The sequence below is a fragment of the Cyanistes caeruleus genome, chromosome 22 (genome assembly GCF_971803275.1).
Source record: "Cyanistes caeruleus chromosome 22, bCyaCae1.hap1.1, whole genome shotgun sequence".
NCBI lineage: Eukaryota > Metazoa > Chordata > Aves > Passeriformes > Paridae > Cyanistes > Cyanistes caeruleus.
In genome coordinates this window covers 6,850,834-6,861,799 of record NC_141722.1, presented here as the reverse complement: position 1 = coordinate 6,861,799, position 10,966 = coordinate 6,850,834, and the positions used below count along the sequence as shown (strand labels likewise).

At 61.4% G+C, this 10,966-nt stretch overlaps 1 protein-coding gene across 2 annotated transcripts; it reads right to left on the bottom strand.

Moving 5' to 3' along the window:
• Positions 1-8,310: 8,310 nt before the first annotated feature.
• On the bottom strand, positions 8,311-10,966 carry HES4 (hes family bHLH transcription factor 4). 2 transcript variants are annotated; one of them, XM_086860579.1, is made up of 4 exons: positions 10,673-10,966; positions 10,392-10,487; positions 10,230-10,317; positions 8,311-9,314 (listed from the first exon to the last, which is right to left on the bottom strand). In XM_086860579.1, exons 1-4 carry the CDS (start codon positions 10,781-10,783, stop codon positions 8,737-8,739), a joined length of 873 nt encoding a protein of 290 aa, XP_086716705.1. In that variant the 5' UTR covers positions 10,784-10,966; the 3' UTR covers positions 8,311-8,736. The 2 variants fall into 2 exon arrangements, with proteins under 2 accessions (XP_086716705.1, XP_086716706.1); XM_086860580.1 differs by having other exon boundaries at positions 10,571-10,955.

Below are 10,966 nucleotides of genomic sequence, written 5' to 3'. Positions count from 1 at the left end.
CCTCGGGGACACTTCGCCCTTTCCCATCCCCTGGAGCCGCTCCAAGGCAGCCCAACCTCCCCCTGCTCCCGGCCAGGTCGCTGCCCTTTGGTCCCCACTAAAAATACCCGGCGGTGGATGTGTCTGAGCGTGTTTGGAGGTTAAATAAAGCTCTCCGTGGCCTCTCCCTGCACTGGGAGCTTCCCAAAAAAACACACGGAGCTTGCCGTGCTCGGCAAAGACAGAAAAATAATTCCCAGCCGGATTTAGAGAGGGAAAAGCTGCTCCAAGAAGCAAAAATGGGCTAAAAAATTCCTGCTGATTTCTCTGGGTGTCTTGGGTGTCGCCAGGAGCGCCCAGCACTGCCTTTGCTCAGCACCTGGATTTGTTCCACCTTCTCCTGTCTTTGCTCCCGGATCCTGGGAGGGTAAAAGGGGATCCCACAGACCCCGGGAGCTCAGTTTACCCCACATCCCACAAGTGCCAAAACAGGGGGGACAGCGGGAGCAGCGAGGGGAGATGGAACGGGAGCAGGAAGGGTGGAAAATGCCCATAATTCCAATTAAATCAGCGTCCCCGTGGCTTTATTCCATTGCTCCGTGAAAAATCCTGAGGCCACACATCCCACTGGGCTTTGGTTTAGGATTCCCAGAGAGAAAGTGAGGTTCTGGGATCATTTTTTGGCCTCCTCCCATGCGAGGGGACAGGTTTTAAACCAAGCCAAGGTCACGATCTGAGCCTCCCTCTCCCAGCTGATCCTGCTTTGTCTTCCCAGAGAAAACCTGGGAGCTGTCCCTGGGTGACTTCCCTTCAGGTTTGGGGTCTCTGGACATGGAAACAGCTTTCAGGAGCAAACACAAGCCAGAGGCTGCTGCCAGAACCTGAGTTCAATTCAGCTCCTGCTGCTGCCGATTGATTTTGGTGTCTGGGGGAAGTTTTGCCTTCTCCCCATCCCAGCCCCTGCGCTCCCGAAGGATCCGGGGAATCCCAGCACAGCCCCTGAGCTCAGGATTTGTTGCTGGTTTAACACCCAAACGCTGCCAAGAAACACTTGGGCTGCTCGGAGCTGCCTTGGCTGAGCCTCCGCGGATCCTCGGGGCTCGGCTCCATCTGCTCCGCTCTATTTCTGTGCCTCGGCCTTGGATCTCGCTCTCCTTTGGAAACCAGGCTGTTTACAAATATTTGCCTGGGAGAAGTTCTGCTGCTCCAGCAGGGAGGAGGAAAAACCTCTCAGCTCTGCACGGGCAGCAGCTGGATCCAGCTGTGAGGGGGAAATGATCCAGATGTGGGCGATGGGTGCCCGTGGCAGGGGCCTGGAACAGGATCATCCTCCCAGTTCTGCCATTCCAGCGTCTCCCAAGTAGCCAGAAAGACCCAATTTTCCCAAAAAGAGAAGAAAAAAATAAGGATTTATCACCCCAGAGCTGCCTGCTGGTAAATCAGGGAATAAAATGAATGGAGAGGCAGAGGTGAGGTGGATGCAGGGAGGAATAATTTCATTTATGGATCTTTTTCGTAGGAACAGCAGAGTAGGGATGGGGAGAAGCTCCCTTTGGAATATATTCCATGTTCACATATTCTGCATTTAAATTCCCACATCCTCCTCAGACTGTTCCATGATGTCTCTGACGTGAGATGAGGACGTGAAGCAGGCGGCTCCCTCCCAAATCAGGATATTCCCGGATTCCAGGATTCCAACTACAACATTTGAGGAGCGTTCAGGAGTTTTGCCATTCCCCCCCAGTTTGTGGCCGCTCTGGGGAGATGCTCCCAGCAAAAAGCTGGTGAGGGTCTGAATTCCTAAAAAACCAAGCTGGGAACAGACTCTGATGGCTTTAAAACCTCAAAGCCTGATGGAAGGCTGACACTTTTAATGCTGCTGTTCGGTTTAAAGTCGATTTTTAGAGTAAAACTCATCCTTTTTTAAAGCCCTGGCAGCTTTGGCAGAGCCAGCCTGGGGCTGATGCTGAGCCACCTCCCCAGGAAAGTCTGGAATTTGAACCTCACTTCACGGCTGTTGCCTTCAGCTTTTGGGAAAGGGTTTTTTTGGGGGAACACCCCCGTTCCAGCCAGCATTCCCAAGCTCTGGGAGGTTCCCAAATCGCTTGTGCAGCTCTGCAATGTGCTCGTGTTGCACTTTTAATCCATCTGTGGATGTTGGAAATGCAGGTGCTGGCCCCAGGCCCCGGCAGAGAGTAATTAATAGAATATTAAATAGGAATAATTCTGTTCTTGGTGGGGGAAGGAACATCCTGTGCTGCTCCCAGGGGCTGGAGCAGGGACGGAGGGTCCCGTTCCTCGGAAACACCAACTCCAGGCAGAGCAGCTGGACAAGGAGGAGCTCTCAGAGCTCTCACTGGGGGGCTGTGCCCTCTGTGTCCCAGCAGAGCCGGGATTCCTCCGGCTCTGGGAGCGATGGAAAACCAAAAATCCCTGCCTTGAACAGCTCGGGGTAACCTCGTCATAACCTCCCGGAGAAACGGCGCAGCTGGAGGGAGGAATTTGTTATCCACACGGAACATCTGTCCTCGGCCACGGGGACGGCCGCCCTTCCTCCCCACCCCCAGCATCCACCTGCCGGATTCCATGTTTTATTTCCCTTCCCTGGCGGTGGAAAGCTCACCTGAGCCGGCAGGGTGGCGCTGGGTTGGGTTTCCCTGCTGGATTGGCTGCTCCCATGGAATGGGAGAGGGAGATAGAGCAGGAATTTGGCTTTGAAAGGGCCGCATTCCGGCCCTGCCTGAGAGGGGCTAAATGGGAAGATCTGATTAAGCGTCTCAGTGCGGTGACCCTGACCTCAAAGAACGCGCCGAGGCTCGGGAGGAACTTCATTTCAATTAATCAGCTTAACAGCCCGAGTGGAGCTGCCCGCGTCCATTGAGCCGGGCTCCCGCTCCTCCTCCTCCTCCTCCTCCTCCTCCTCGCCATCCCAAGGGCCGGGGCTGCTCTGGGATTGCCCCAGTCACTGCCCTGGGGCTCGGGGGTCGGCGATGCCTTCATCCCCCTCATCAGCAGCCTTTGGAATATCAGGGACACAGAGCCCCCCATCCCTCTGGGAGCCGGCGCTTCCCAAGGGAAATGAAACGTGGGAAATGTGGGGAATGTGGGAAGCGAGGGATGGCTTTGCCCCCTTTTCCAGCCCCTCCTGCGCTCCCGGGCAGGGAAGGGGAGCAGGGAGCAGTGGGGACGGAGCTGAGGCTGCTGGGGAGGCTGAGGAAGCAGCCGGATGATCCCAGGAAGGGTCACAGGACCGTGGTCAGGGTGGGGCTGAACGGAGCCTTGAAGCTCTCAGGAGCCCCTGCTCGGTGGGAAAGGCCAAGGACAGGAGCTGGGAAGGGAGGAAGGCTCATCCAGAACCTCCACTGGTTTTCCAGGTGCTTTTCCTTTTCCCCTGGTGACCCGGGCAGGCCCAGGGAAGGGCTCTGGCTCCTGCCCGGAGCCTTTACCTGCTCTGGGCAGCGTTTCTCGGGATGCCCGTGGGGTCACGGCTTTGTGGAGCCACAGCTGAGCCCCTGCCGAATATTCCAGCGAGTTTTGTGCCTGGAGCTCCATTCCCGGCTCCTCCGTTTAGCTGGAAATGGCTCGTTAACACCTCTCCTCACATCCTTTCCCACGGAACGAGGCGCAGCTGCTCCGGCTCGGCTGCGATGAGGAGGAATCTCCACTTTTCCCTCTGTTCCACTCCCAGCTCTCCTTCCCGCACCACACCTCGATCATTCCAAGATTCCCGAGAATTCCCGGCCTCCTGAGCCATTATCGCTCTGGCTCCGCGTCCATCCCTTTGGACTTTTCCCTCCGGGGATCCGCGCACTTCGCTCTGGCCCTGCACTTTAAAGGGACAAGGGCAAATTTCGAACCCTCTGGAAAAGCGGCTGCACTCGGGAGCTGCTGCGGGGAAATGAACTGGAAACAACCTGGAAACAACCTGGAAACAATCTGGAACTAACCTGGAACTAACCTGGAAACAACCGGGAACTAACCTGGAACTAACCTGGAAACAGCCTGGAAATAACCTGGAAATAACCTGGAACTAACCTGGAACTAACCTGGAAACAACCTGGAAATAACCTGGAACTAACCTGGAACTAACCTGGAAACAACCTGGAAATAACCTGAAACTAACCTGGAAATAACCTGGAAGTGACCTGGAACTAACCTGGAACTAACCTGGAACTAACCTGGAAGTGACCTGGAACTGACCTGGAACTAACCTGAAAGTGACCTGGAAGTGACCTGGAACTAACCTGGAACTAACCTGGAACTAACCTGGAACTAACCTGGAACTAACCTGGAAGGGGCCTGGAAGGGGCCTGGAAGGGGCCTGGAAGGGGCCTGGGAGTGACCTGGAAGGGGCCTGGAAGGGGCCTGGAAGGGGCCTGGAAGGGGCCTGGGAGTGACCTGGAAGGGGCCTGGAAGGGGCCTGGAAGGGGCCTGGAAGGGGCCTGGGAGTGACCTGGAAGGGGCCTGGAAGGGGCCTGGAAGGGGCCTGGAAGGGGCCTGGGAGTGACCTGGAAGGGGCCTGGAAGGGGCCTGGAAGCGACCTGGAAGCGGCCTGGAAGTGACCTGGAAGGGGCCTGGAAGGGGCCTGGAAGTGACCTGGAAGGGGCCTGGAAGTGACCTGGAAGTGACCTGGAAGGGGCCTGGAAGGGGCCTGGAAGGGGCCTGGAAGGGGCCTGGAAGTGACCTGGAAGGGGCCTGGAAGTGACCTGGAAGGGGCCTGGAAGGGGCCTGGAAGGGGCCTGGAAGGGGCCTGGGAGTGACCTGGAAGGGGCCTGGAAGGGGCCTGGAAGGGGCCTGGAAGGGGCCTGGGAGTGACCTGGAAGGGGCCTGGAAGGGGCCTGGAAGCGACCTGGAAGCGGCCTGGAAGTGACCTGGAAGGGGCCTGGAAGGGGCCTGGAAGTGACCTGGAAGGGTCCTGGAAGTGACCTGGAAGTGACCTGGAAGGGGCCTGGAAGGGGCCTGGAAGGGGCCTGGAAGGGGCCTGGAAGTGACCTGGAAGGGGCCTGGAAGTGACCTGGAAGGGGCCTGGAAGGGGCCTGGAAGGGGCCTGGAAGGGGCCTGGAAGTGACCTGGAAGGGGCCTGGAAGGGGCCTGGAAGGGGCCTGGAAGGGGCCTGGGAGTGACCTGGAAGGGGCCTGGAAGGGGCCTGGAAGGGGCCTGGAAGGGGCCTGGGAGTGACCTGGAAGGGGCCTGGAAGGGGCCTGGAAGGGGCCTGGAAGGGGCCTGGGAGTGACCTGGAAGGGGCCTGGAAGGGGCCTGGAAGCGACCTGGAAGCGGCCTGGAAGTGACCTGGAAGGGGCCTGGAAGGGGCCTGGAAGTGACCTGGAAGGGGCCTGGAAGTGACCTGGAAGTGACCTGGAAGGGGCCTGGAAGGGGCCTGGAAGGGGCCTGGAAGGGGCCGGTCGGTGCTCCGGCTGCAGCCCGGGGCTGGAACAGAGCCGGGCGTCTCCTGGCAGTGCCATTCCTCGGGAGGATTGGGCATTTCTGGGGAGCGGCCCAGCCCAGCGGTGCCGCACACACGGAGGGGGCGGCAGCGCTGCCTCGGGGGGCTCGGGGGGCTCCGGCGAGGCCGTGTTGGGGTTCCGGGCTCCTGCTGCAGTGGGAGAGCCCCGGGGAGAGCTCCAGAGACCGGGGGAGGGCCCCAGAGCCCCGGGGAGAGCCTCAGAGCCCCGGGGAGAGCCCCAGAGCCCCGGGGAGAGCTCCAGAGCCCCGGGGAGAGCTCCAGAGCCCCGGGGAGAGCTCCAGAGCCCCGGGGAGAGCCCCAGAGCCCCGGGGAGAGCCCCAGAGCCCCGGGGAGAGCCTCAGAGCCCCGGGGAGAGCTCCAGAGCCCCAGGGAGAGCCCCAGAGCCCCGGGGAGAGCTCCAGAGCCCCGGGGAGAGCTGCAGAGACCGGGGGAGAGCCCCAGAGCCCCGGGGAGAGCCCCAGAGCCCCGGGGAGAGCTCCAGAGCCCCGGGGAGAGCTCCAGAGCCCCAGGGGAACACTCCAGAGCCCCGGGGAGAGCCCCAGAGCCCCGGGGAGAGCTCCAGAGCCCTGGGGAGAGCCCCAGAGCCCCGGGGAGAGCTCCAGAGCCCCGGGGAACACTCCAGAGCCCCGGGGAACACTCCAGAGCCCTGGGGAGAGCTCCAGAGCCCCGGGGAGAGCTCCAGAGCCCCAGGGGAACACTCCAGAGCCCCGGGGAGAGCCCCAGAGCCCCAGGGGAACACTCCAGAGCCCCAGGAACACTCCAGAGCCCCGGGGAGAGCCCCAGAGCCCCAGGGGAACACTCCAGAGCCCCGGGGAGAGCCCCAGAGCCCCAGGAACACTGCAGAGCCCCGGGGAGAGCCCCAGAGCCCCGGGTAGAGCCACAGAGCCCCAGGGGAACACTCCAGAGCCCCGGGGAGAGCTGCAGAGCCCCAGGAACACTCCAGAGCCCCAGGAACACTCCAGAGCCCCGGGGAGCACCCCAGAGCCCCGGGTAGAGCCGCAGAGCCCCAGGGGAACACTCCAGAGCCCCAGGAACACTGCAGAGCCCCGGGGAGAGCTCCAGAGCTCCAGGGGAACACTCCAGAGCCCCGGGGAGAGCCCCAGAGCCCCAGGAACACTGCAGAGCCCCAGGAACACTGCAGAGCCCCGGGGAGAGCTCCAAGGAGCGTTTGCACCGCTGCCGCCGCTCAGAAGCCGCTGGAACGGGGAGAGGGGCTCGCTCGGGCTGGCTCAGCCCCGAGTGCCCCGGCAGGACAGGCAATGTGCCGGGTCCCGGGGCGATCCGGGCGGTGAGAGCTGCCCCAGGGAGGGATTTGGTTGCAGGCAGGCGACAGCCAGGCTTTCATCTGCTCTTGCGAGCCTCCTTCAGACAGGAGAGGAGGGGTAGGGCCCGGCTGTGGGGGATGGAGGAGAACTGCTGGAACATGATTTTTATGTCTGTGATTGCATAACGAAAGCTCCTGGGAAGCTCCTGATTCAGACGGATCCCTCGCTCTGCCCGGGTGATGGAGGGCTCTCAGACTGATCGATTGCCCACGCTGCGGTGCGGAGGAATTGCTGGGCTGGATCGCTACCAGGCTCCGAGCAGCCTGCGCTCCTTTATCGAGCCGCGCCTGAGCCATCAGGAAGCTGGAAAAAGCCTTCAGGAGCCGATAATCTGCTTTTTATACCCCCGGCACACACAGGCCCCGCTCTCACAGAAGCTGCAGCCTGTTTGTTAATAGGAGCAGACCTTGAAGGATGGAATTGCATTTCTAGTGTAAAAAAAAAAATAAAGATAAAAAAATAAACCCGCCTGGGTTTGTGTCATTGGATGCTCTGCAAATAGCAGCTCGTTGTGAGCTGGGAAATGCTGCTGGTCCCACCGGGCTCATCCCCCCCGCCCACCCAGCGGGCCAATCCCCAGGGGGATCAGGGAAATCGGGGTCCCACAGCCCCCCAGCCCAGCTGGGAGACGCCTCTGGCCGCCCCAGCCCGGCTCCTGGCGTCTCCTGCACATTCCAGGACAGCCCCACCTCACAAATTTGGAGCGGAGCGCACAAAAAGCTTCGCCCTCCACCCCGAGCATTCCCTCTTAATGGTTTTTTCTCCACACCGCGGCCCTTATTAATTGGCGACAATTGGAAGCGGTTCATTCTCCGTGTGCGAGAGGCTGCAATTGCTTCCACTTGGCCACGATTCAAGTGCCGGGGGTGAGTCAGAATGGGTGGCAAAACTGTCTTTTCCTCAGTCCCCCTGCTCAGCGGCAAAGAAAAAGCCACAACCCCGAGTTATTCTCTTTTATGAGGTGGGCATTGTGAGGCCAGGCAATTGAATTTACAACAGCATTGAGTATCAGAGTCTATCTGGCCCTGTCAATGAGAGCGCCGGGGAAAAAAAAAAAAGACACACATTAACCCTCAGCTCCGAGTTCCCAGGAGTTTCAATAGGGCTCCCAACTTCCCAAAGAGCCCGCTGCATACTCGATGAGACCCTTTATACCTCCTAATTACCCTCCTGACAATAGGGACAGACTCTCTCGCCGCTTTTGTGGGCTCCGAGTAACTTCTGTGCAGCCCACCCCCACCCGAGCGCGGGGAGGGAGGGGGACAGCAGCCGCCTTGGGGAGCAGGCAGGAGGTGTTTCCTCAACCTCCAGATGCCCATTTTTTTAGGAATCCTCCTTCTGACTGCAAAACTCAGATGATATTTAACCCCCATCACTTCCCCAGCCCCCAATTTCTTACCCGAATCCCTTCCAATTCTCCTTAAATAAGGCCATAAAGTCCAGTCCTACTTTTTTTGTTGTTTTTTGCACACAGAGGATGAGCCCGTCCTTGCCCACTCTCAAACGAAATGAAAGGGTGGAAAATAAAAATAATAAAAAAAGTCTATTTCAAAGAGTTCCTTTATTGAAACACCTGCATTTTTTTTTCTCTTTTCGTTTTTGGAAGTCTTCGACACAGGCACGCACACACCCACAGACCAACGGGATACAAACAACTTTGGCATTATAACTTTTTGAATATTTGTTACAAAACTATTTCTCATTTATTTTTTTTTGTTTGTTTCTTTCTTTAAAAAAAGTATCTCAAATAAAGGCATTTTAAAGGAGTAAAAATACAAGTCGAGATCCCAACCTCTGAAAATAATAAATAGCACGTTCATAGCGAGGTCCTTTTCTTCCTTTCTGCTTAAATCTGCTTAAAAAAAAAACAAACCAACCCAAAACGTAACAGGGGCTCCATACAACGGAGCCAAGGAGAGTTGTTTCGTTTTTGTTTTGTTTTGGAGAGGGGGAATGACTGGAAGGAAGTCACCAGGGCCTCCAGACGGATTCACTGCGCTCTCCCACGGGACTCCCTGCCTGGGACGCTGGACCGATGCTGCCCCCAAATGATGTCAAGCCTTGCACGGGCGATGCCGAGGGGGTGGCGGCCGCGCTCCCCGAGCCGCCGCCCGCCGCGCTGGCGTTGGCGTAGAGCGGAATAACCGGTCCGGAGCCGGCCGGGAAGGCCGGGTTGGGGATGAGGAAGGCGAACTGGCCGTCGGTGGCCGGCACCAGCTGGAAGCCGCCGTAGACCTTGGGGGACAGCGCTTCGGCGGGGTTGAGCTTGCAGGGCACGGGCACGGCGGCTCCAGCTGCGGCCGGGGGCAGCTGGACGTGCAGCGGCTGCTGCGCCAGATGTGCGGGCTGGGCGGGCGGCGGCGGCGGCGGGGGGTAGTTCATGGCCACGATCTGGCCCAGGCACGCCGAGAGGTGGCTCAGGAGCCGCGTGCGCACGTCGGTGTTGACCCCTTCGCAGGTGGACAGGAACCGGGTCACCTCGTTCATGCACTCGTTGAAGCCGGCCCGGTACTTGCCGAGGACGGTGGGGTCGGCGCTGAGCGCGGCTGGGGGGGAGGAGGGGGCGGCAGGTGAGCGGCAGGTCCGGAATACCGGCCCCGGTACCCTGTCCCCAGTTCCCGGTCCCTGGCTCTCATCCCGGGTGTGTGGAGCCCGGTTCTCGGTTCCCCGCCCCCGTCCGGAGCCCGGTGCCCTGGATCTCATCCTGGGTGTGTGGAGCCTGGTTCTCGGTTCCCAGCCCCCGTCCGGAGCCCAGTTCCCGGTGCCCTGGCTCTCATCCCGGGTCTGTGGAGCCTGGTTCTCGGTTCCCAGCCCCCGTCCGGAGCCCGGTGCCCTGGCTCTCATCCCGGGTCTGTGGAGCCCGGTTCTCGGTTCCCCGCCCCCGTCCGGAGCCCGGTGCCCTGGATCTCATCCTGGGTGTGTGGAGCTCGGTTCTCGGTTCCCTGGCCCTCATCCCGGGTCTGTGGAGCCCGGTTCTCGGTTCCCAGCCCCCGTCCGGAGCCCGGTTCCCTGGCCCTCATCCTGGGTCTGTGGAGCTCGGTTCTCGGTGCTCTGTCCCTGCCCCCGGGTGTGTGGAGCCCGGTTCCCGGTTCCCTGGCTCTCATCCTGGGTGTGTGGAGCCCGGTTCTCGGTGCTCTGTCCCTAACCCCGGGTGTGTGGAGCCCAGTTCCCGGTCCCTGGCTCTCATCCCGGGTGTGTGGAGCCCGGTTCTCGGTGCTCTGTCCCTGCCCCCGGTTCCCGGTCCCCTGGCCCTGATCCCGGTTCCCAGCCCCCGTGCGGAGCCAGGTTCCCTGTAAGGAGCCCCGTCCCGCTCTCCTGTCTGCAGCTCCCGTTCTCTCACCCTCAGGCCCCAGTCACCGGTCCAGAGTCCCGTTCCCGGTGCCCCACCTTCAGTCCGGATCCCCGGTGCCCAGGTCCCGGTGCCGCCCCCGATCCCCGGAGCCCCCGGGGCCGGCACTCACCGGTCATCTGCGCCCGCTGCAGGTTCCGCAGGTGCTTGACGGTCATCTCCAGGATGTCCGCCTTCTCCAGCTTGGAGTGCCGCGAGCTCTGCGGGACAAGAGCGGCTCGGTGAGGGCTGCCCGCGGCCGGACACCCCCCGGTGTCCCCGCAGCCCCACTTACGTCCTTCTTGAGCGCGTCCAGGATGAGCGTCTTGAGCTGCCCCAGGCTCTCATTGATCCGCGCCCGGCGCCGCTTCTCCATGATGGGCTTGGAGGACTGCGGGGAGAGCGGAGCCGGTCAGCGCCCCCCGCACATCCCCGGGACCCCCGCACCGCACCCCACGCCCGACCGTCACCGACCTCAGCACGGCCGCGGGCTTGTCGCCATCCAGCTCCGCCGCCACCGCTGCTGCGCCCCGACCGGCACCCTCCTCCTCCTCCTCCTCCTCCTCCTCCATTTACCTTCCGGTGCTCGCTGGCGCTCCGCGGCTTGTCCGGCGTGTGGCTGGCGCTGGCGGGCGCGCCGGCGATGGGCGAGGCGGTCGGTTTCTCCATGCCCGTGTCGGCGGGCATGGCTGCTACGGCGGTGAGGAGCGGGAGACCGGGAGCGGTACCCGCGGAGGGGGGGAGGAGGAAGGCGGGGGTGGGGGGGAAGGGAGAACCGGAGGGGGCGAGCAGCGGCGCGGGCGGGCGAGCGCGTGCGGCGGCGGGCGCGGGGCGCGTGCGGCGGGCGCGGGGCGTGAGGCGGCGGCGGCG

What these genes read in the sequence shown, in the direction of transcription:
- HES4 (XM_086860580.1), bottom strand. Translation starts at nt 10,783, where the DNA reads ATGCCCGCCGACACGGGCATGGAGAAACCGACCGCCTCGCCCATCGCC. An exon ending in TGGACGCGCTCAAGAAGGAC is followed by an intron (nt 10,318 to 10,391) that starts GTAAGTGGGGCT and finishes CTTGTCCCGCAG; the next exon opens with AGCTCGCGGCACTCCAAGCT. An exon ending in GCAGCGGGCGCAGATGACCG is followed by an intron (nt 9,315 to 10,229) that starts GTGAGTGCCGGC and finishes CCTCCCCCCCAG; the next exon opens with CCGCGCTCAGCGCCGACCCC.